The sequence below is a fragment of the Heterodontus francisci genome, chromosome 12, assembly GCF_036365525.1.
Source record: "Heterodontus francisci isolate sHetFra1 chromosome 12, sHetFra1.hap1, whole genome shotgun sequence".
NCBI classification, from domain to species: domain Eukaryota; kingdom Metazoa; phylum Chordata; class Chondrichthyes; order Heterodontiformes; family Heterodontidae; genus Heterodontus; species Heterodontus francisci.
The window spans coordinates 70,843,425-70,869,816 of NC_090382.1; the positions used below are offsets into that span (position 1 = coordinate 70,843,425).

Sequence of the window (26,392 nt, forward strand, 5' to 3'; positions counted from 1 at the left end):
TGGTACTAATAACATGTTTGATATTCTCGGGCATGAAAAAAATTGACGAACTCTGGCCCGGGTCTGATTCAGGTTTGCTGTGGTCGGGTTGGGTTTTAATTTTATACTCGAGCCAGACTTTACTTCCATACCTGCACTTCCAATATGACTTTCTTTTTCCTCACCCGTGGATTCCCCTCCACCATTGTTGATGGGGCCCTCGACTGTGCCTGGTCCATTTCCCGCACTTCAGTTCCCACACCTTTCTCTCCCTCCCAGAGCTATGATAGGGTTACCATTGCCCTTAACTTCCACCCCACCAGCTTCCACGTTCAATGGCCCATCCTCTGCCATTTCCGTCACCTCCAGCAGGATGCCACCACCAAATACATCATCCCCTTCCCTTTCAGCATTCTGAAGGGACCATAACCTCTGCAACACCCTGGTCCACTCCTCAATCACCCCTTCCCCTTTCCATGCAAGTGCAGGAGCTGGAACACCACTCTGTTACCTCCTGCCTTCCCACCGTTCAGGGCCCCAAATATTCCTCCTAGGTGAAACAACGATTTACTTGTACTACTTTCAATTTAGTTTACTATATTCACCGCTAACAATGGGGTCTGCTCCATATTGGGGAGACCAAATGTAGATTGGGTGACACCTCCATTCAGTCCACAAGTGTGACCCTGAGCTTCTGATCATCCGTTGCTTTAATTCTCCAGCCTACTCTCACTCCAGCCTCTCTCTGTCTTTGGCTTCTGACACTTCCAATTAAGCTCAACATAAGTTTGAAGAACAGCACCTCATCTTTCAACTAGGCACTTTACAACCTTCTAGACTCAACATTGAGTTCAACAATTTCAGATCATAACCTCTGTCACCATTTTTTCAGTCAGCAGCTGTTGATTCTGCTATTCCCATTTCCAACATCTCTAGACCTATCTTTTGTTTCTTTACTTTGTTTCTATTCCCATCTCTTCTTTTTTTTTCCTTTTCACCATCATCCTTTTTTGTCATTTAATCTCTCCTGCCTTCCTGTCAGAGTTTCCATTTTGTTCTTTCCTCAACTCCTCCTCCTTTTCCCTGCCTCTGTACGTGCTTAAAATCTATTACATATCTCAACTTTTTCTGGTTCTGACAAAAGGTCATAGACTTGAAGCGTTATCTCTGTTTCCCTCTCCACAGATGCTGCCTAACCTTCTGAGTATTTCTAGCACTTTCTGCTTTTAATTTCAGATTTCCAGCATCCACAGTATTTTGCTTTCTTAACGTATTGGCTTATTCGGATTCTTTCTAACTTATTAGTACTGATCGGCTAAATAAACTGATTCACCACACGCTAGTGGTCTCAGCTATGCTTTGAGCGAGGCACCGTGGAGACTGCATTTTCTCAGTGAGGGGAAAGATTAAATGGGGCATTTCCTGAAATGAGTTTTCTCACTCAATGGCTAGTTTGAGTGCCATTAGTAAAGGCCTTGATGCTTCGTGGCTGGTCTGCCCTTTGAACTTGGCTGGGTATGGGGAAATGAGAGAGAAGGGCTAAACTCCCTTGAATAGTTTAAATTTCATTTTTTTTTGTTGTCATCAACTTATTTTGGACTGTATATTAAAAACATTTTTTTTTCCTCCTAGGTTAATTGCCAAGAAAGATTGGACAAATTCTGTGTTTCTTCAATGAGGAACTACAGGCTGATCTTCTGCCACAATCTCAAGCAACCATAGCTGGCTACAAAATGCTTATTCACTAAGGGTGATTGGTGTATAAGTTATTTTTTAAGTGGGTGTCTGTGCTCAGAGGTAGGTTTCTAGAGTTAGAGCAATGTTATCTTCATTCTTTGATCAGTTGACTGCTTGCTTAAGGGTTTACAGACACAAGCCATACCAGTTGTTTCTAATTTTTAACTTACCAGTTGATCCAAATCCTTGAACCTTTCCGTGCTTTCACAAATATTTCCATTCCGTTGCAAAATATTAATATTTCACTTAAGTTTAAAAACTAATAATTACAAAGTAACTATTTGAATGTCTCATTGCAAAATCACATTTTTTGGACATATATATAATTGAATGCAATACATAGTGCACACATTTAATTGAAAACCTAAGTACCTGTAGATGTTGTGCAAGGCCTTTTCAACAATAAAGCACAGTGTGATGCACAATAGTTGCTATTATAGTGAGATTATTTTGCCCTGCAATTATGCAATCTGGCCACAAGGTTCTCATAAATCTCATAATGGGACGAGCATAACATAAGAATTACAAGCAGAAGTAGACCATACGGCCCCTTGAGCCTGCTCCGCCATTCAATACAGTTATGGCTGATCCTCAGCTTCAACTCTACTTTCCTGCCTGCTCCCCATAACCCTCGATTTCCCGAGAGAGCAAAAATCTGCTATCTCAGCCTTCAATATATACAATGATGGAGCATGCACAACCCTCTGGAGAGAATTCCAAAGATTCACGGCCTTTGAGTGAAGAAATTTCTCCTCTCAGTCCTAAATAATTGGCCCCTTATCCTGAGATTGCACCCCCATATTCTAGATTCGCCAACCTCTGTGTCTACTCTTGTCAAGCCCCTTCAGACTCTTGTAGGTATCAAATGAGATCATCTCTCATTCTTCTAAACTCCAGAGAATATAGACTCAATTTACTCAGCCTCTCGTTATGAGAGGAGCAAAGCTAGCTAGCTGTTCAGGACCATGTTTTGTCCAGTTGTAGTATGAAGCCATTGGTGGCTTTTTCCTTTATTAGATCATATTGAGTAGATTAGGATTATTTTCATTAGAAAGACGGAGGTTGAGGGGGGACCTGATTGAGGTGTACAAAATCATGAGAGGTATAGACAGGGTGGATAGCAAGAAGCTTTTTCACAGAGTGGGGGATTCAATTACTAGGGGTCACGAGTTCAAAGTGAAAGGGGAAAAGTTTAGGGGGGATATGCGTGGAAAGTTCTTTACGCAGAGGGTGGTGGGTGCCTGGAACGCGTTGCCAGCGGAGGTGGTAGACGCGGGCACGATAGCGCCTTTTAAGATGTATCTAGACAGATACATGAATGGGCAGGAAGCAAAGAGATACAGACCCTTAGAAAATAGGCGACAGGTTTAGATAGAGGATTTGGATCGGCGCAGGCTTGGAGGGCCGAAGGGCCTGTTCCTGTGCTGTAATTTTCTTTGTTCTTTGTATACCATGCCACCACTGCTTGTAATCCAAAAAGGAAGAACAAAAAGACAGAAGCAAAGAGATGAGGGGAAAGAACCAACAAAGAGAAAGGGACAAAAGTAGAACAGGAGACAGAAACAGCAGCACTTAAGACATTAGGGACATGTGAAAAAGGACAGTGACTTACCATGCACAAAGCCACAGGAAATTGGTTAATTAAAACTTGTCTGTGCATACTCCCTATCAACTTTATTCATAGTTATAATGGTAACTGCCTGTGCAAACATGTTCTGTATTTACGCTGCCCTGCCAATGGAGACACTTCAGTATTAACATTGACAGGAGGATGTAGTTACATTGTGACTACATAGAGGTGGTATCCATTAGAAATATGGACATGGCAATTTATAATGAAAATATATTTCATTTCACATTTTAGTCATATTTTGTGTGTGCCCTGGTACAATTGCCTGCTGCCCTGCTTCACCTCAAGACTTCTCGTGTTCTTGACTCCCAATATGCAGTGTTATGGAGATCAGCTATTATTACTTAAATGTTGTGACTTAACTTCCAGTTTAATTTTAAAGTGCGCTGAAAACTCTTATGTAATTTGTTCTCTGGTACTTTCTGTACCTATAGGTGTTGCTGTGATGGGATTTTTTTTCCAGTGTGTTTTTCTTGTGAAATAATATGTGATAGCCCAATTCCATATCATTCTTTGAAGAAAATGGATCAGTAACTGTTGGGGAGAAGTTAGCAGCAAAACCTGGGGAAAAAATGAGCAGTAAAATGTTGAAAAAAATCAGAACATTGGTGAAAAACAGGAATCAATAAATACTTCAAAAATCATTGTCACTTCCAATGAACAAAATCATAAAAAAAAAACGCGCCTTAAATGTGAGATTTCCCCCTCCTCAGACACTTCCCCGGTGATGAATATGAACTAGTGCGAAAACAACAAAACTTTTATTTATAACAGTACCTTTAATGTAATAAAAGATCCCACAATGCTTCACGGGGCATTGTAAAACAAAATACAACATTGAGACGCATGAGATATTGGGGCAGACTAAAACTTAGTTAAAGAGGTAGGTTGTAAGATTTGCTTTCAAGGAACAAATTGAGGTCGAGAGGCAGAGAGGTTTAGGAAGGGAATTTCAGAGCTTGGGGCCTAGGCAGCTGAAGGCACAATCAACTATGGTGGAGCAATTGTAATCTGGGAAGTTCAAGAGGCCAGAATTAGAGTGCAGATATTTTGGAGGGATGTGGAGCTGGAGGAGAGTAAAGAGATGGGGAGGGTTGATGCCATAGAGGGATTTGAAAACCAGGATGAGAATTTTAAAACTGAGGTGTTGCTTCACCAGGAGCCAGTGTATGTTAGCGAGCACAAGGGTGAATGGAATTTAGTGCCCGTTAGGGCATGGGCAACAGAGTTTTGGATGACCTCAAATTTACGGAGGCTGGTTGGGAGTGCATTGGAATAGTTAAGTTTTGGGGTAAAAGGCATGGGTGAGGGTTTCAGCAGCAGATGAGCTGAGGCAGGGGCAGAGACAGGTGATATTACGAAGGTGGAAATAGGTGGTCTTAGTGATGGCGCGGGTATGTGGTCGGAAGCTCATCTAGGGGTCAAATATTGCAGAGGTTGTGAACAGTCTGGTTCAGCCTCAGACAGTTGCCAAGAAGAGGGATGGAGTTGGTAACTAGGGAGCGGAGTTTGTATTGGGACCAAAGATAGTGGCTTCGGTCTTCCCAATATTCAGTTGAGGAAATTTCTGCTTATCCAGTACAAGATGCCAGATAAGCAGTTCCACAATTTAGAGACAGTGGAGGCGTTGAGAGAGCTGGTGTGAGGTCGAGCTGGGTGTCGTTGGCATGCGTGTAGAAACTGACATGGTTTTCGGATGATGTTGCGGGCCAGCATGTAGATCAGAACTGGAAGGGAGCCAAGGATAGATCCTTGAGGGACACCAGAGGTAACTGCGGGAGCGGGAAGAGAAGCCATTCTCTGTCTACGATTAGGTAAAAATGTAGCCAGGCGAGTTCAGCTGGATGAAGATAGAAAGGTGTTGTAGGAGGAGGGTGTGATCAACTGTGTCAAAGCCTGCAGACACATAGAGAAAGACGAGGAGAGATAGTTTACCTTTGTCACAGTCACCTAGGATGTCATTTGTGACGGAGTGCTGTTTCGGTACTGTGGCAGGGGCGGAAACCTGATTGGAGGAATTCAGACATGGAGTTCTGGGAAAAATGGGCATGAATTTGGGAGTTAACAACATGTTCAAGGATTTTGGAGAGGTAAGGAAGGCGAGAGATGGGATGGTAATTTACAAGGATGGAGGGATCAAGCGTTTTTTTTTTGAGGAGGGGGTAATGACAGCAGATTTGAAGGAGAGGGGCCAGAATCTGAGAGAAAACTTAGCGGCTATCGAAGCTCAGGCGCTTCCTAATGTGGTGAAGCACTGAGTACCTACCTCCTATCTGTTCACTCTGCCTACAGTCTTGTGTAACCTGGGTTTGAAATGACCAAATATTTGGGTAAGAAATATGTAACAATAGCCATTAATTTACAGTTCTAATTGAAAAATGAAACCGATTTAGAAATTTAACTTCTGAAACATCCGAAGATTCCAGAATATTATATAAAAATGCACTTTGCAGCCAAGAACGAGAATCCTGAAGGGTAGGTTGCCTACTCAGTGCCAGAGTAAGGGATATCTCACGGCAGCTGGAGAGGAACTTGGAAAGGGAGGGGGGGTAAATCCAGTTGTCATGGTCCATGTTGGAACAAACAACGTGGGTGGGAACAGGATGGAGGCCCTGCTGAAAGAGTATCAGGAGTTGGGCTCAAATTAAAAGCAGGACCTCGAGTAATCTCTGGATTATTGCCCAAACCACGTGCACATTGTCATGGGAACAATCAGATCAGGAGACTTAACACATGGCTAAAGGGCTGGTGTGGAGAAGAGGGATTCCTTTTCATGGGACACGAACACCAGTATGGGGACAGGAAGGAGCTGTGCCCTGGCGGAAAGGGTAAATAGGGAAGTGGCAAAGGGTTTAAACTAGTAAGATGGGAAATGTCCTCAAGAAATGCAAGTAGTTTAAATATAAACAAAACGGGGAAGGACCGCACAGGAAAGAATAGAGTAAGGGAAGACATTGATGGTAAGGGAATAAGTAGTTATACAACAGGAGTCAAAAAAGTTGGTTAAACATAGTGAAAGGAAATCTGTAATAAAACAGGGGAGCTGGAGGCAATCGTGCATTGAGAGGAACCAGATATAGTAGGGATTACTGAGACATGGCTACAGAAAAATCAGGACTGGAAATTAGACATTGTAGGATATAACATTAAGATAAAGAGGGGAAAAGGAAAGGTGGGGTAGCTGTACTTATTAGGGTAACATAATGGCAGTAGAAAAAAGGGACGCAGCTATCACAAGATGAAACAGAATCCATGTGGATAGAGATAAAAGATGATAAAGGATCAATCACCCTAATATATGTAATCTACAGGCCACCTAATAGGGGAAAGGCGATGGAGGAAGAAATGTTCAGAAAAATTAGTTGAGTAAAAATAAAAGGATAATCATGGGGGATTTCAACTATTAATTGGACAGAAGAGGTAGGTAAAGGGGATAAGGGAATGGAGTTCCTACAGTGTGTGCAGGATTCTTTTCTAACCCGATATGTAAAAAGCCCAAGAAAGAAAGATTTGCTATTGGATTTAATAATGGGGAATGAACCAGAGCAGATATGAGAAGTGAAAAGGGAAGATCCAGTGACCATAATACAGTATGTTTTAAGATGTTGGAGAAGGACATAAGTATGACGAAAACCAGGTTAACAGATTGGAGAAAAGCTGATTTTGAAGGACTGAAAATTGAACTTGGAAAATAAAATTGGCAACAATATTGGCAAACAACGATGTGGAAATACAATGGGAAACCTTTTAAAACTATGTTCAACAGAGTGCAGGAAAAATATATTTAATTAAAAGGAAAGCACAAGCTAAACACTAGTGAGACTCTGGATGAATAAAAACATAAGGGAACAGTTGAGGGTTAGGAAAGGCATACATTAAGTACATGTACAGCAGAGCAGTGCAAGATAAGAGAGAATATGAAGAGATCAGGAGAGAAGTTGGAAAAAAAAATTGGGAAGGCAAAGAGAAACTATGAAACTAAATTATCAAGGAACTAAAAACGAAACCATAAAATATTTTACAGGCATGTAAAGTTTTAAAAGCTGATGGAAATATGATCATTAAGGAATAGACAGGATAATACCACAGGTAATGATAGAGGGATGGCAGAAATATTAAATTATTTTGCTTTGATATTTACTAGGGAGATAGAACAGGTAGACTTGACATTTGAATAATGAGAGGTGCATTTAAATTTTTTTTAAAAGAGGATGTATTAAATAAACTAATCAAACTGAGGATAAAGCCCTGGTCTGCATGGATTGCATCCACATATTTTAAAAGAATCTAGGATTGAGATAGCAGAAGCATTACTACACACAGTTAATAATTTGTTAGAAAAAGTTGTAACACCAGAAGACTGGCAGATAGCTAATGTAATTCCTTTATTTAAGAAAGGAGACAAAACTTACCCAGGGAATTACAGACCAGTCAGCTTAATATTGGTAGTAGGAAAAATAATGGAATTCTTACTTCCGGAGCGAATACAAGAAATGAAAACTATTATAATGAATAGTCAGTCTGGATTTCAAAAGAGAAAATCTTGCTTGATTAAACTTACTGTATTTTTTGGGGTAGGCAACAGAGTAGACAATGATAATCTCTAGCTTTAATTTATCTCTATTTTCAAAAGGCCTTCAACAAGGTGCCCCATAATAGACTAATCAATAAGGTCAGAGAATGTGGAATCAGGGGACAAGTGACAATGACAAAGCAGAGAGTGGGAGTAAAGGGTTAGTTATTCAGAGTGGCTGAAGGTGGGAAGTGGTGTTCCACAAGATTCAGTGATGGAACCACTGCTGTTGACCATTTACATTAACGATCTGGATGTCTGAATCAAAAACACTTTCTAAATTTGTGGATGACACCAAATTGTGGGGGGGTATAAACAATACTGAGGAGGACTACATTAATAAACTTGCAGAATGGGCAAATAGTTGGCAAATGAAGTTCAACACTGATAAATGAGAGGTAGCACATTTTGGTAGAAAGAATAGGGTGGTCACATTACTTGGAAGGTACAAGTCTAGGTGGGGTAGAGGAGCAAAAGGATCTTTGGTATATTTGTACTCCATCACTAAAAGTTGCGCCACAGGTTAGCAAGGCCGTATAAAAAGCAAACCAAGTGCTAGGCCTTATTTCTGGAGGGATAGAATTGAAAAGTCGGGAGGTTATGCTAAACCTGTATCTAACCTTAGTTAAACCGCATTTGCTGTACTGTGTGCAGTTCTGGTTGCTGTATTACAGAAAGGATATAGAGGTGCAGAGAACAAAGAACAGTACAGCACAGGAACAGGCCATTTGGCCCTCCAAGCCTGCGCCGATCTTGATGCCTGTCTAAACTAAAACCTTCTGCACTTCTGGGGTCTGTATCCCTCTATTCAGATCCTAAGATGATTTATAAAGGTGATGCCTTTAAGAGTTTTGCGTGGGTGTACATATTGGGAAAGGATTGACAGGCTGCGTCTCTTGATAAAAGAAGGCTGATGGGTGCCCTATTGGAGGTCTTGAAAATTATGAAACGTTTGGATATAGTAGATACAGACCCTGTTTCCTCTTGTGGGGGGAGAGAACATAACTAGAGGTCATCAATATAAGATAGTCACCAAGAAATCCATTAGAAAATTCAGAAGAATCTTCTTTACCCAAAGAGTGGTGAGAATGTGGAACTGGCTACCAGAGGGAGTGGTTGAAGTGAATAGCATAGATGCATTTAAGGGGAAGCTAGAAAAGCATATGAGGGAGAAGGGAATGGAGGGTTATGCTGATAGTTAGATGAGGAAAGATAGGAAGAGGCTGATAGATTTAGCTGAGGAAAGATAGCAGGAGGCTTGAGTGGAGCATGGACTGGTTGGGTCAAATGGCCTGTTTCTGTGCCATATATCCTATGTAATCCTGTGACTTGGTCGCTGTAAATAAATGGTCCTGATAATATGCTGTATCTTATGTGCCATAACATCTCTATTGTTGCAAAACCATGCATCATCTGACTTGTGAGCAATGCCAGAGGAGTTTCAGTTTTAGTGTTTTTTTTCATGTTCTCTCAAACTGATCTTTCGTGGCACTGTCTGTATGAGTCTAAAAAGTGTTTGGAAAAAATTTGAACAAGAAACTGACATTTAAAAAAAAAAAAAAATTTGGAAAGCTAATCAGTAGAATGTATATCCTGGAAGGCGAATATTGCATGCTTGCAATATTTTGTTGTGGCCATTTGAGTAAAATCAGTTCAGTTGTGTTGGTTTTAAATGGCAAGGTGGCCAAGTGGGTAAGGTGATGTAAATCTTTGAGCTGAGTATTTTTGGAGTTTGAATCCCATCCTCCCCAGTTGGGCAATGTTGGATACTTGGATTGCGACATTGCATCCAGTTGAGTAACATCAGGGTCTGGAAGTGCCCTGAATTGCTGTGATCTTTTAGTTTCATCTGTTGAGCATTTTGGTCAGACTGAGAGAATTGCCTGTATGCTGCTAATGAGAACAAAATGGATATTTGCTGTATTTAAAGAAAAGGTGAACCAGCCAAACCTCTTTTATGGGGGGGAAAAAATATTGGTGCGCATTTTTTTAACCTCAACTTGCAGAGTATGGGTTTAAAGTGGCTTGTAACATATTTCTTGGTAACATGTTTAGAAATTGCCTATAAAGTTGTCTGTGTTTGAGATGCTTTGTTAATTCCTTTGTTTAAAGACCGCAGCCTTTCTCAACTGCGTAGCTTCAAGTTGATGTTTAGACCCACCGTTATCACTGTTAGATTCTGGGAGACAGTGCACGATTTCTGTGATTGTCAGGCTGTCTTGAAACTTGATGGATGCATCTTCCACACAAGATTGTTTCAATTTCTTCAAGTTTTTCCAGGTAACTTGTGGGTGAGCTTCAGGATAGATTTTTTTGGCTAATGTTTCCAATGTTATCAACTATTTCAATTTTAAATTCAGAGACACCGCTTAAGTCAGACAACTATACTCATTCAAAAGGATACATGCATACGTGGCACATACATTTACACACACGCACTTGCACATGTACTCCTACATATGCTGCTGAAATAGTTTTTCCCCAAATAAAGACTAACCAATTAAATTTTCAAAGCTTCTCTTGTTTACGTACAAGTGATGGGTAATCAAAGCCTTTGTATTGTGGAAAATCTAAGCACACTAATCACAGCTGTTCTTGCATTGTATTTATATCAAGTGTATATAGAGCACATAATATTTTGCTATTCCCATTTTCCAGTACCTACTTTCTCAAGGTACACTGTCATTTCTCTTTCCCCCGCCACCCTTCTCCCTCCCCCCCCCCTCCCCCCAATCCCTACCCCCATTGTTGAATTCCCTCTGCTGGCAACCTGAATTCTCATCACTCCATGGCCCACTCCAAGTACTACTCACTCAATCCAAAGTATTCACGAACTCCCAAAATACTCTTCTCCCCATAATTACTCAACTCTCTGAACTACTCCCCCATTCTTAACTGTATCCACATTCCCTCTTGAATACGTTGAAACCCAGTGCCCCCCCCATATTCTAATTTCACATGAGTAATGCCACAGAAGGTCAATGAGAAATTTAAAAATGGCACTTCTAGTATGCACATTGTGTCTGACGAGTCTTGCACACAACTTTATATCGCACTACAAAGAAAGGAGTTCGTTGAGGGAGTTACATGTGCTGTGAATCCAGGGAAACCGGTGGATGTATTGTACTTAAATTTTCAGAATGCATTTGATAAGGTGCCACATCAAAGGTTATTGCAGAAAATAAAAGCTCATGGTGTAGGGGGTAACATATTGGCGTGGATAGAAGATTGGTTAGCTAACAGGAAACAGTAGGCATAAATGGGTAATTTTCTGGTTGGCAAGATATAACGAGTGGTATGCCACAGGGATCTGTGCTGGGCCCTCAACTTTTTATAATTTATATAAATGACTTGGATGAAGCGACCGAAGGTATGGTTGCTAAATTTGCTGATGACACAAAGATAGGTAGGAAAGTAACTTGTGAAGAGGACATAAGGAGGCTACAAAGGGATATAGATAGGTTAAGTGAATGGGCAAAGACCTGGCAAATGGAGTATAATGTGGGGAAGTGTGAAATTGTCCACTTTGGCAGGAAGAATAAAAAAGCATATTCTCTAAATGGTGAGAGATTGCAGAGCTCTGAGATGCAGAGGGACCTGGGTGTCCTAGTGCATGAATCGCAAATGGTTAGTATGTAATTAGGAAAGCTGATAGAATATTATCGTTTATCGTGAGGGGAATTGATTACAAAAGTAGGGAGGTTATGCTTCAGTTATACAGGGCATTGGTGAGACCATATTTGGAGTACTGTGTACAGTACTGGTCTTATTTACGGAAGGATGTAAATGCATTGAAGGCAATACAGAGAAGGTTTACTAGACTAATACTTGGAATGGGTGGCATGTCTTAAGAGGAAGGATTGGACAGGCTAGGCTTGTATCTGCTGGAATTTAGAAAAGTAAGAGGCGACTTGATTGAAACATGTAAGATCCTGAGGGGTCTTGATGGGGTGCATGTGGAAAGGATGTCGCCCCTTGTGGGAGAATCTCAAACTAGGGATCACTGTTTAAAAGTAAGGGGTCGCCCAGTTAAGACAGAGATGAGGAGAAATTTTTTCTGAGGGTCTTGATTCTTTGGAATTCTCTTCCTCAAAAGGTGGTGGAAGCAGAGTCTTTGAATATTTTTAAGGCCGAGGTAGATAGATTCTTGATCAGCAAGGGGGTGAAAGGTTATCGGGGTAGGTGGGAATGGGAATGTGGAGTGATCAGTTCAGCCATCAACTTATTGAATGGTGGAGCAGGCTGGAGAGGCTGAGTGGTCTACTCCTGCTCCTAATTCGGATGTTCGTATGTAAAGTAACTTCCAAGAAGTCTCAATACTGGTGTACAAACCCATAGCAGGATCTCATATTTTTAGCCACATAAATGTCAGTTATTGACTATCTCTAGCAGGGCCAGGCATAACTACTTCCCCAAGATTTTCAGTGGCACCGCCATCATTGACTTGTATACCAACGGCCTGTGGATCACAATTGACAAGTTTAACTGGGCCAGCCATATCAGCATTGTGGTAGGGAGGAGGTAGGGTTTTCTGAGTTGCTTACCTTTTGACCCCTGAAAGTATCCCCACCATCTACAAGGCTCAAGTCAGGAGTGTGAAGAAATATTTGCTGACTGCTTGCCTGGATGGGTGCAGTTGGCAACAATACTTAAGCTGAATGATACTCAAAGTCCACTTGATTTCTGGGCCTGCCATTGAGCTCTGTGCACTGTGGTTGCAATATGTATTATCTGCAGGGCATGCTGAAGCAATTGCGAAGCTCACTTTGCCAGCATCTTCTAATCTGATAACTTTTACCACTGAGGAGCATGAGAAACAATATCACAACAGCACCATCGCATCCAACATATTTAGGTCTGGTAGCATCTGTGTTAATATTTCAGGTCAATGACCTTTCATCAGAATGCCATCACATCCAAGCTGTACACCATCCTGACTTGTACATACACTACTGTTCCTTCATTTTGGAGCCAAAATCTTGGACTTCATTATCTAAAACCATTAGCACAAGAACTGCAGTGGTTCAAGTGGAAAGCCCATCACAGTCTTCCCAGGGAAACGAAGGGATGAGTAATAAATATGGATGTTTTCTACATCCTGAAAAATTTAAGTCTGTTGTCTCTTAATTGACATCTGCTTGAATTTGCCCTGTGTTTAGTTAATAGACTTTTAATTGACCTTATAATGCCAGTGTTCAACAGCCATTGAACTGTTATCTTGGAGATATGCATTTAAACTTTCGGGTCAGTTCCGAAGAAGGGTCACTGACCCGAAACGTTGACTCTGCTTCTCTTTCCACAGATGCTGCCAGACCTGCTGAGTGATTCCAGCATTTCTTGTTTCTGTTTCAGATTTCCAGCATCTGCAGTATTTTGCTTTTATTATTATGCTTGCATTTAAACTTTAATGGCCTAGCATTCCCAACCCTTGTTAAGCAGCACATTCTTTGACTTACTGTGTGTAGCATTGCTGCAGATTTGATAGTATAAAAAAAAAGAAAGTCTGTCCACGTGCGCATTTCCTATCTGTCGCACTTAAATATGAAAGAAACAAGAGAAACTGCAGGAACAGAATGCCCTTAGCCACTTAAATGATCAACCCCACCAAGAAAAATTAAATAATTCATGATTCTGGACTGAAGAGCAATTCAACTCCATGAGCTCAACCCGATGTGTGTTGAACACAATCTGTTTTGGTGATCTTAAATCCAATTTTACCTTGGCTGCAAATGAGACATCATGCATTACGTGATACAGTGCTCTTGCCCTGAAATAGTATGTCATCCAGCTTTCTGTTAGCAATGGCATTGGAGACCCATGTTGTGTTTTGCAATACATTCAGAACGCTCCTTTCAAAAAAGAGACCGGCATTGACGACTGTTACAAATTTCTGTGCTAATTAGATATTCTCTTGGGTACAGAGGATCTATTTATTCCTATAAGTGAGAGGGCCTGTACTATCTGAAATCTCTTCATATAATTCAGGGCTGTAACAACTTAGCCTATCCTAACAGAGCCCTATTAACAGTTGAATATCACAACTATGTTTCAAAGTCCAGACTAACTGAACAACGCAATGGAAGATCTGGTCTTGAGCAACTTTTGTTGGCCACTTTTTTTTTCATGCAAAGCTTTTCCCAGTCCAGAGTTTGGGCCATCAGTTTTTCTAGGATATCTCAATATTTGTGTAATGCTTGTCAACTTGTTCCTCCTTTTTGCATGTTTTAGTGCTCAAAATCTCCAAGGGAAAGTACCTTGCTTCATGTTTCCCCTGCACAGATTGAGACCTTGCATTATGGGGATTTTCCACATTTGAAACTGCTACCACTCTGGCACAATACCTATATTTTAAAAATGCTTTTCCTTGCTTTCCTGAATGCGTGGACTCATGCACATAAGGATTTAGTCTGTCTCCAGTGTAATTCCAAGTGACCATTTTTCATGTGCAAACCAAACTACTAATTCATGGGTAACATCGCGATCTAGCCTGATCAATTTCACCTGACACATGTGCACTTAATTGGTGGATAGCAATCAGTAGATGAAACCTTAATAGACTTAACATTGTTTTCCTTCTTTCTAACCTACTGGACTGAAAACAAATTGTGTCCCTATTATTGTTCTGGCTGATGACAGCAAACTTGAGACACAACCCGTGACCTTCAATAAATGAGGCGGTAAACAGCTGAACTATTAAAGAAGCCTCCTGCTTTTAAGATATTTGTGGAATAATTTTGATTCCACTTGAAGTCAATGAGTTGCTGTTACTTGGTGTGATTTTAGAATGTGATCTGTTTATATTCCATTTTATTTCTCATCTTTAATTTCTAGGAATAATTTAGATCTAACAAAATTTAAAATTTAGTTGGGCTTGTATAAGTACTTCAAAAGTTTTCATACCCCTTTTCACATTGGCAGTTCTGCTTAATTATAAAATAGAACTGGAGGTTGTTCCTATTTCTGTAACATGAGAATTTTCTAATTTAGAAAATAGAGAAAGAAAAGTTCACTGGATTTGGATGCTTAATGTGACGCCCCTGTTCAAGAAGGGAGGGAGACAAAAAACAGGAAGCTATAGGCCATTCAACCTAACATTGGTCGTTGGGAAAGTGCTAGAATCCATTATTAATGAAGAAATAGCAGGACATTTAGAAAAGCTTAACTCAATCAAACAGTCAACGTGGTTTTGTGAAAGGGAAATCATGTTTGACAAATTTTCTAGAATTCTTTGAGGATATAACAAGCAGAGTTGATAAAGGGGAACCGGTAGATGTAGTGTATTTGAATTTCCAGAAGCATTCGATAAGGTGACACTTGAAAGATTATTGCACAAGATAGCTGCTTACGGTCTTGGGGTAATGTATTAGCACGGATTGAGGATTGGTTAACTCACAGAAGGCAGAGAGTCGGGATTAATCGGTCTTTTTCAGGTTGGAAAGACGTAACTAGTGGAGTGCCACAGGGATCAGTCCTAGGGCCTCAATTATTTACTATCTATGTTAATGACTTGGAGGGGGCAGCGTGTAATATGTCAAATTTGCTGACCATACAAAAATAGGTGGGAGGGCATGTTGTGATGAGGACATAAGGAATCTGCAAGGGGATATAAATAGGTTGAGTGAGTGGGCAAAAACTTGGCAGATGGAGTTTAATGAAGGAAAGTGTGAGGTTATGCACTTTGGTAGGAAGAATCAAAAGGCAGACTATTTAAATGGAGAGAGACTCCAAAAAACTGCAGCACAGAGGGATCTGGGTGTTCTTGTGCATGAAACACAAGTTAGCATGCAGGTGCAGCAAGTAATTAAGAAGGCAAATGGAATTTTGGCTTTTATTGCTAGGGGGTTGGAGTTTAAAATAGTGAAGTCTTGTTACAACTGTATAGGGTGTTGGTGAGGCCGCACCTGGAGTACTGTGTACATTTTTGGTCCCCGTATTTAAGGAAGGATATACTGGCATTGGAGGCAGTTCAAAAGAGATTCATTAGACTGATTCCTGGATTGAAGGGGTTGACTTATCAAGAATGGCTAAACAGGTTAGGCATTTATTCATCACAGTTTAGAAGAATGAGGGTGATCTTATTGAAAAGTACAAGATTCTGAGGGGGTTTGACAGGGTAGATGTTGAGGAGATGTTTTCACTAGTGGGGGAATTTCAAACTAGGGGACATAGTTACAGAATAAGGGGACACTCATTTAAAACTGAGATGCGAAGAAATTTTTTCTTCTCAGAGGGTAGTGAATGTCTGGAATTCTCTACCCCAGAGAGTTGTGGAGGATAGATCACAAAGTATTTAAAGAGGAGGTAGATAGATTTTTGAAATATTGGGGAGTTGAGGGCTATAAGAATCTGGCATGAAAGAGGAGTTGAGGTGTGGGGCAGATCAGCCATGATCTTATTGAATGGCGGGGCAGGCTTGAGGGGTCGAATGGCCTACTCCTCCTATTTCTTGTATTATGTTAAACTGTTGTAGGCTGAAATCAGAATAAAGGAAAAACTGTGTGCTGATACACTTATTATTTTTTGTATAGACAAAAACGGCTTTGCTTTTTGGCTGAGGGAAGATATGAGGAAGAGCTTCTCTCCTTCATCGAGTAACAGCAACTCTTTAACTACTAACAAAATTTTTGGAGTTCCTCTTAATGAGCTACAGCAACAAGGTCGTGATCCAGGGGATGGAGCTCCATTTATAGTGAAGCATATTGTGGAGTATCTGGAGGCATATGGTAGGTGAAGTTTTATTTATATATATTTAAAACTCTACCAGGAAACCTTTTTTCCATTTTATTTTTTGGCCTCGTAACTTTAGATGGTTTCGTTACAGTGAAATGAACAAATAAGTTTTGGAAATATTCTCAATTTGATGAATTTGACTATCTTCCAGCATTAAGTCTTTTGTACGATGTTTGAAACTGAAGAGGTAAATTTGCAGCCTATTGGGAAACTTGTTTTATCTATTTTTATTGGTTATCATTTTTTTTCATTACATTTAGAACATTGAATGTGGCAGGAAATTAAAGTTGGAATTTTGTCCTTTTCAACAATTACGTTTTAATTTGATTGAAGTAGACACCTTGATTTTAAACAGACAAATTCAAGTCAGTTTAATTTGATTAAAGCAGTAGTACCTAAAAAGAAAAACTCTTAAATTGCCATAGAAGTTGTGTTTTTGTTTGTGTTTTACATATTTCTGTGACATACATGGCCTTACACTATTGAAATCTATAATTCTATTTAGAATTGTAAACTTGTATATCTGGCATTTGAATGAGGTGCATGTCAAACAAATGCATTTAGCTTAACTTGGTGAGATTTAAAAACAAGCTGGTGAATTCGGGTCAATAATTTAGGAAAATGATCAGATCACTTTTCATGTTAATGCTATGAAAATCTTTTCTTTATTGCAAAGATTTGATGTTGTAAAGTACTGCAATTTAGTTTATAATGTAGCATTTTGCACATTAAACTTGCATTGTAACTTCAGATGTACAGTATGCATATTTTGAGTAGTAGCTACCATTTTCTTCATAAGTGATCAAGTTGCTAAATAGGCAACTTTTTAATATTAAACTGCCTAAGGGAAGTGTTGTAATAACTTTTGGTTTAATAGCAAGCATATGCATAATACAAATGAATGAGTGACCTTCTGTTTAGTGCGATTCCCATTGGACATCTCAGGGCTATGAAGAACTGATAGTGTGCTGCAGCAAACATGTACTTAAGATTGCATTGTTGGAGTACAGGCTGTTGCACCGTTACAAATGCTTTAGCTCTAGGTGGTTTTACAATTGGAAATGCAATGAACCTTTGACACTTTTCCTACTCAGTTATAAATGGTATATCGTATAATGATGAGATTCTGAGTTCATGGGGTGGCTTAGTGGTATTGTCACTGGACTAATAACCCAGAGACCCAGGGTATCTCTTTGGGTACATGGGTTCCACCACAGCAGAAGGTGGAATTTGAATTCAGTTTATTTATTTATTTAGAGATACAGCACTGAAACAGGCCCATCGGCCCACCGAGTCTGTGCCGACCAACAACCACCCATTTATACTAACCATGAAACCATTGTTGTGAAAACCCATCTGGTTGACTAATGTCCTTTAGGGAAGGAAATCTGCTGTCCTTACCTGGTCTGGCCTGCATGTGACTCCAGACCCTCAGCAATGTGCTCTTAAATACCCTCTGAAATGGCCGAGCAAGCAGCTCCATTGTATTGAACCGCTACGACGTCAATAATGAATGAAACCAGACGGACCACCCGGCATCGACCGAGGCACCGGAAGCGACAACAGCAAACCTAGCCCTGTTGACCCTGCAAAGTCCTCCTTACTAACATCTGGGGGCTTGTGCCAAAGTTGGGAGAGCTGTCCCACAGACTAGTCAAGCAACAGCCAGACATAGTCATGCTCAAGGAATTGTACCTTACAGGCAATGTCCCAGACACTGCCATCACCATTATTGGGTATGTCTTGTCCCACTGGCAGGACAGACCCAGCAGAGGTGGTGGCACAGTGGTATACAATCGGGAGGGAGTTGCCCTGGGAGTCCTCAACATTGACTCCGGACCCCATGAAGTTTCATGGCATCAGGTCAAACATGGGCTAGGAAACCTCCTGCTGATTACCACCTACTGCCCTCCCTCAGCTGATGAGTCAGTACTCCTCCATGTTGAACAGCACGTGGTGGAAGCACTGAGGGTGGCAAGGGTGCAGAATGTACTCTGGGTGGCGAACTACAGTGTCCTTCACCAAGAGTGGCTCAGTAGCACCACTACTGACCAAGCTGGCTGAGTCCTAAAGGACATAGCTGCTAGACTGGGTCTGTGGCAGATGGTGAGGGAAAAACATACTTGACCTCGTACTCGCCATTCATCCTGCCGCGGATGCATCTGTGCATGGTAGGAGTGACAACCGCACAGTCCTTGTGGAGACCAAGTCCCGCCTTCACATTGAGGATACCCACCATCGTGTTGTGTGGCACTACCACCATGCTAAATGGGATAGATTTCGAACCGATCCAGCAGTGCAAAACTGGGCATCCATGAGGCGCTGTAGTCCATCAGCAGTAGCAGAGTTGTACTCAACCACGATCTGTAACCTCATGGCCCGGCATATCCCCCACTCTAACATTACCTTTAAGCCAGGAGACCAACCCTGGTTCAATGGAGAGTGCAGGTGGGCATGCCAGGAGCAGCACCTGGCATACCTCAATGAGGTGTCAACCGGATGAAGCAACAACCCAGGACTACTTGCGTGCCAAATTATGTAAGCAGCATGCGATAGGTAGAGCTAAGCGATCCCATAACCAAAAGATCAGATCTAGGCTCTGCAGTCCTGTCACATCCAGTTGTGAATGGTGGTGGCCAATTAAACAACCAACTGGAAGAGGTGGCTCCACAAATATCCCCATCCTCAATGATGGTGGAGCCCAGCACATCAGTGCAAAAGAAAAGGCAGAAGCATTTGCAACAATCTTCAGCCAGAAGTGCTGAGTTGATGATCCATCTCGGCCTCCTCCTGAAGTCCCCAGCATCACAGATGCCAGTCTTCAGCCAATTCGATTCACTCCACGTGATATCAAGAAACGACTGAAGGCACTGGATACCGCAAAGGCTATAGCCTCTCACAATATTCCGGCAATAGTACTGAAGACCTGTGCTCCAGAACTTGCTGCACCTCTAGCTAAGCTGTTCCAGTACAGCTACAATGCTAGCATCTACCTGGCAATGTGGAAGATTACCCAGGTATGCCTTGTACACAAAAAGCAGGACCATTCCAACCCGGCCAATTACCGCCTCCTCAGTCTACTCTCAATCCTCAGTAAAGTGATGGAAGGCGTGTCGACAGCGCTGTCAAGCAGCACTTGCTTAACAATAACCTGCTGAGTGACACTCAGTTTGGTTCCGTCAGGGCCACTCTGCTCCTGACTGCATTACAGCCATGGTTCAAACATGGACAAATAAGCTGAACTCGAGGTCAGGTGAGAGTGACTGCCCTTGACATCAAGGCAGCATTTGACCGAGGATGGCATCAAGGAGCCCTAGCAAAACTGAAGTCAATGGGAATCAGGGGGAAAACTCTTCACTGGTAGGAGTTATGCCTAACGCAAAGCAGGATGGTTGTGGTTGTTTGAGGTCAATCATCTGAGCTCCAGGACATCACTGCAGGAGTTCATCAGGATAGTGTCCTAGGCCTAACCATCTTCAGCTGCTTAATCAGTGACCTTGAATCGTTAGGTCAGTGTGTGGATGTTCACTGCACAATGTTCAGCACCATTCATGACTCCTCAGATACTGAAGCAGTCCTTGACATGCAGCAAGACCGGGACAGCATCCAGGCTTCAGCTGATGAGTGGCAATTAACATTCGCGCCACACAATGACCATCTCCAACAAGAGAGAGTCTAACCTTCTCCCCTTAACATTCAAAGGCATTATTTAGTTTAGTTTAGTGATACAGCACTGAAACAGGCCCTTCAGCCCACCGAGTCTGTGCCGACCATCAACCACCCATTTATACTAATCCTACACTAATCCCTAATGTGATATTCCTACCACATCCCCACTTGACCCTATATTTCCCTACCACCTACCTATACTAGGGACAATTTATAATGGCCAATTTACCTGCCAACCTGCAAGTCTTTTGGCTTGTGGGAGGAAACCGGAGCATCCGGAGAAAACCCCACTATCAGCATCCTGGGGGTTACCATTGCCCAGAAACTGAACTGGAGTAACCATATAAATAGTGTGGCTACAAGAGCAGGTCAGAGGCAAGAATCATGCGGCAAGTAACTCACCACCTGATTCCCCATAGCCTGCCCACCATCTACAAGGCACAAGTCAGGAGTCTGATGGAATACTCTCCACTTTCCTGGATGGGTGCAGCTCTAACAACACTCAAGAAGCTCGACACCATCCAGGACAAAGCAGCTGGCTTGTTTGGCACCCATCCACAAACATTCACTCCCTCTGCCACCGACGCACAGTGGCAGCAGTGTACTAGCTGTAAGATGCACTGCAGCAACGCACCAAGGCTCCTTAGATAGCACCTTCCAAACCCGCAACCTCAACCAACTAGAAGGACAAGGGCAGCAAATGCATAGGAACACCACCACCTGCAAGTTCCCCTCCCAACCTTCCTGACTTGGAACTATATCGCCGTTGCTTCACTGTCGCTGGGTCAAAATCCTGGAACTCCCTTCCGAACAGCACTGTGGGTGTACCTAACCCACATGGACTGCAGCGGTTCAAGAAGGCAGCTCACCACCACCACCTCGAGCAATTAGGGATGGGCAATAAATGCTGTCCTAGCCAGCGATGCCCACATCTTTGTGAGTGAATTAAAAAAAATAAAGATGTTGCCTTCCATGAGGTATTGGTATTTAATTCATAACTCCCTTGTCAAGCCCATTTGTGACTGTGGCACTTGTACAAATCCCATCACATGGGACCCAAGTGATGCGAACAAAGTCTGTTAAACCAGTTATCACTTTTTATGGCATGTTTTTAATTAAGCTGATTTCTTGAAAGAGGAAATCCATGGTTAAAACCAAAACATTATCAAATCTAATTGGGCAAAGTAAAAGGAAACACTTTCTTTCTTTCTCTGGCCACCTAATCATCGACATTAAGGAGGAATGTATTTACAATTACTGGTGTGTCTCAGTTGACCTGGGTTCCTATCTTTCACACTTAAAAATTGCTGGATAGAGAGAGCTTTTTTGTATTTCATGCATCTTCCTTAAATGGTGACTGATGCTGGGACATGGTTTACTTGGTGCTAGCAAATCTCCATTATCTTAGCCAAGTGTCCATGCTTTCTTGAACTTCTAGATAGTAATTGTTCGGCTAGTCACAGGTGACTTTGCAGACAAGCTGTATTTGAATATTCAGACTTTGGGAAAACTGAATAGCAATTGGAGATAGGTATTCTCTCTCCCTTTTGTCTTATTTACCTTTGGGCTCTGAGCTCAGCTGTAGTTTGAGCACACCTGTGATCAAACCTGTTCTGGGTGGTCCAGTGCCACACCACCTGAGCCAACTGAAAAGGTTGGAAGAGCCATTTTGTGCCGAGTTCCCTCATCTGTAGTGGAATGGAGATGGTGCAGTAGAATAGTACAGCAGAGAAGAAGGCCACTTCGCCCACTGAGTTTGTGCCGGCTCTTTCGAAGAATAATGCAGTTAGTTCCACTTCCTGGCTCTGTTTCCCCATATCCCTGCAATTTTTTCTCCTTCAAATATTTTTCCAATTCCCTTTTGAAAGCTGTTGTTGAATCAGTTTATAACAACCTATCAGACAGTTCATTCCAAATCCTAACCACTTGTTATGTTAGAAAAAGTTTTTCCTCATTTTTCTCCTGGTTGTTCTGCCAGTCACCTTAAACCTGTGTCCCCTGGTTACCAGCCCAGCCCTTAAGCCATTGAAAACAGTTTTTAGTTTATCTAAACCCTTGCTTTTGAACACCTCTATCAAATTGCATCTTAGCCTTCTCTGCTCTGAGGAGTAAACCCCAGCTTCTCCACGTAACTGTAATTCATTATCCCTGGAACCATTTCAGTAAATCTTGTCTGTACCCTCTCTAAAGTCAGCTTGTCCTTCCTAAAAGTGTGGTGCCCAGAATTGGACACTACTCCATATGGGGCCAAACTGGTTTTATATAAGTTTATCATGATTTGTGGAGACACCCTGAAGTAAAATTTTAGTCTGGCTGAATTGTGTGCAATGTTTATAGTCAGGATGCCCCATAAAACTTCTCATTTAGATCACAGAAAAATTGAGACACCAGTAAATGTACAGAGAGATTCCTTTAATTATGATTGTGCTGATGTAGTTCTAATTTATAGTATTGTCCAGTATATTTACTATTTATAATTCCAGTTTTCTTTTAAGAGGAACTTGCTTAAACTGCATCTCCACAATTTATTTTTAATTTCAGGATCATCACTTAAAGGGTTGGGGCATGGAAAGAATCACAAAACAAAATATAATTGAGCAATTGTTATGGATTTTTATGCAGTCATAATACAAAATAACCCTGTCTTTAATTTGGAACTTGAGGTGATTGATCAGAACAGTTTGTGTTGGAGGATCTCATTTTCAAATGCATTTTATCAATCATGATAAGTGCTCCCAAAAAAAAATGGAATGTGGTGTGCAATTAAGTTTCTGCAAAAGATAAAGCAATTATGGAATTCCTTCGAAAACCTGCGTTTAAGATTCCTGTTTGATTTCAATCATTTTATAGCACTAATATTGAAATTAATGATTTATTTCCCATCTAAGTTTAAATCAATTTATGAAATTGGACTTTTGGCCGCAAGACCTTTAGCTGTAATTTTATAAAACTAGTATGAAATTACAGTTTTAAGCTACTGTGTCAAAAAGAGCAACTTAACTTTTTTCTTATCTAAAGCCCTCTATAATCCATACCAAAATAAGATGTAATTTGCTTTGAAGTCAACTTTCTGTTTGGCAAAATTGATTTCTTTAGCTGCACTGTGATTGCAATTTCATAAAACTTAAAAAAAAAAAAATAATTGGGTTGCCTGAAACAGAAGGACTTTTCAAAGTAAATGGAAACACAGGTGGTGGAATGACTTCAACAGAAGTATGATGGTGGCGAAAAGGTGGACTTGGTTAAAGAAGCAAATGTATCTTCAGCTGTGATTGTCATTCGACTGTTCCTACAGGAACTTCCAGAAGCTGTAATTCCTGCTAGCCTGCACATGCACTTAATACAGCTCTCTTAGGGTAATTTTATTGCTTACTCATTACTGTATAAACTTTTGAAAGCCTCTGGTATTAAAAACGCTCGTGGTCTTGTACATTTCTCTAATTCAAGAAGAATAGGTTATAAGCAAGGAGAGCATCAGTGCGGATGGGGTGACAGTGCTTGAACTGCAGCATTTTTATTTTAACTGAATTTTTACAATTGTCAAGTTGAACATTTCTGCAGTAGGAAACAAACTGATTTGTCATGGATATAGAGTGTTTGTCCCAACTTGAGAACAACCCTGTTGCATCAATTTCACTTCGATTTCCCATATGAAGATCTTGTACTTTGAGTGATGCTGTGATTTAGAGAAGCGCTATGCTCAAACTGAAGACAAGATTGCAGTAAACTTCTAACATATTGAGGCCATCCAAGGGAGTGAATAAAGGTTGCTGTAGATTAAAATTTGTTTCTATGTCACTTTATTGTTTTGTATAACTACAAATTCTAAACATTTTTATTTGCTTAACCATGTAGAAATAGGAATTTTTGTCATCCATGGGGGAAAGTACCAGGGGACACATCATTTAAGAAATAGATACCCACTCGTGATCACTTTAGACGTATAAAACTGACGGTCAGAAAAAGAATCTGGTGCTTTGTAGAAAAGGTCCTTTGGGGTTTCAGGAAAGGAGTATCTGCCTAACAAAGTTCCAGTCTGGTCCATAGCTGTGGATATGGTGTCAAAAATCCTTTGGGAGCTTGCATGCCTCTTCCAGTGTTTGTCACAGAATTGCTAAATCTTGGGATTAAGCCTTTCTTGACTATTTAGAAGCTCTGTAGGCACCAACAATATTTTTGCTGCTTTAGTAATTACCACTATCTAATGACACTGCGTTCAGATCAGAATAGATGTGCAATTCCCATCTCAATTAGTATTGACTGAACCATAGCATGATATTTTAGTTTGCAAACCTTTTCTGCAAAATAGCTCGTGGTACAAGAGCAAATCATTAATTGACGGAGGGATCTTGTCTCTGCCCTAAACCAGGCAGTCTTTCTGAAATATTCCTTCAGTATTTTGTTGTGCTACTGTTAGCCACTTGCATTATTTTATAGACATTTTGCAGATGGACACAATAGCATGCCTTCTGGCTGGTGATAACACGTCATTATGGATCAACTTGGCTAAAAACAATGTGGTCTAGACAATTGTGCATTACCTGAAAATATCCATAGAGGTTAATGAGTTGGCAAAGGGGAAAGATTCTGTCTTTAATATGAAGAAAATATACCTTTCCTCAGCATTCCTTTAAAAAAATTCACTCACTTTTAGATGAGTGGAACTCTTTCATATCTGCTATTTTCTCTCTCTTACCTCCCCTTTCAAAAAAGTGGGATTTCAAATCCCAGAAAAGCTTGATGTCACAGGGATTGAAAATTTGAGTTGATTAAAATTATTTACTGTTTAATATTCCCACTTTCCTCTAATATGGTTGACTGACCAAATGATATTGGAGATTCTAGGACAATTTGTGATCATGGGCCATGATTTGCTGTAGCTCTGACAGCTCCTGCCATTAATTAGACTTACCCTTGCACACTTAGGTTTTAAATTTTTTTGCTGAAAGTGTGAGCTGTTAACCGTGCTGAGAAAAATAGCATCTGGGAACTTAGTGAACAGGGCAAGAAACTTTGCGTCTCCTTAACCAATCACTTTGAAGGATTGAAATAAATAGTGCAGTAACTGATGAAGTGTAAATTAAAGAGGGAGAATTCTATTTCAAATCAGGTATAGAAAGAAAAAGAGGGGATGAAAGATTGGATAGAAGAAAAAAAGATCAAAGTAAAAATATAAATTTTACATTTTTAAAAATCCAATAATTAATACCTTGAAATAATGACTCCACACTTGTAATAGTTAATTTTCAGTGCCAGAAAGGATGATTGGCAGTAATTAACATTTATCAATTTTGGACCCAAAAAGCGATGGACCCAAATATTAAAAAAAAATTTTTTTAATGGTGGCAATGATCAGAGGAGGTCTGAAGATATTTAGGGGTCATGTATACAGATCATTCAAATGCAATGGTTAGATACTAGAAATAATCGAAGACAAATGGAATGCTAGCCTTTATATCTTGAGGGCTACAATATCAAGGGGAGGAAATTTTGTTCTAGCTGTGCAAATCCATGTTTAGACCACATCTGGAGTTCTATGTACAATTCTGGACACTGCACCTTGTATTTTGGCCTTGGAAGCAGTGCAATGCAGATTCACCAGCATGCTACCAGGACTCCAAGCATTAAATTATGAGCAGAGATTCCATAAACTTGGCTTGTATTCTCTGGAATATAAAAGGTTAAAAGATAATTTGAGGTTTTTAGTGTTTTGAAAAGCATTGATGGTGTTAGAGACTTTTCCCGCTGGTGGGGTCTAGGGTAAGGGCACGTAATCTTAAAATCAGAGTCAGGGCATTCAGAGGAGAAGTTAGGAAACACGTCACTCAAAGGATGATAGAAGTGTGGTGCATTGTGTCACATAAAACAGTAGATGTTATCTCAATTAATTTTAAAATCTGAGATCTATAGAATTTTGCGAGTTAAGAGTATTAAGGCACATGGAATTGAGATACAGACCAGCCATGATCTCATTGAATGTGTTACGACCGAGGCGGGAGCAATGCACTGTCAATTCAGTCCCATTACTCCACAGGCCGCAGCATATTATTAAAGTTTTCCCACCCAACTGGAAA

The 26,392-nt window shown here is 40.8% G+C and overlaps 1 protein-coding gene across 1 annotated transcript in view; it reads left to right on the forward strand.

The window, feature by feature from the left end:
* The window catches only part of LOC137375707 (protein FAM13B-like), a 214,896-nt gene that overhangs the window by 14,464 nt on the left and 174,040 nt on the right, over positions 1–26,392 (forward strand). The window contains exons 2-4 of the mRNA XM_068043092.1: positions 1,612–1,776; positions 10,032–10,199; positions 16,448–16,642. Of these exons, the coding sequence (XP_067899193.1) occupies positions 10,067–10,199; positions 16,448–16,642 (328 nt within the window). The 5' untranslated portion in view covers positions 1,612–1,776; positions 10,032–10,066. The remainder of the gene's footprint in view (positions 1–1,611; positions 1,777–10,031; positions 10,200–16,447; positions 16,643–26,392) is intronic.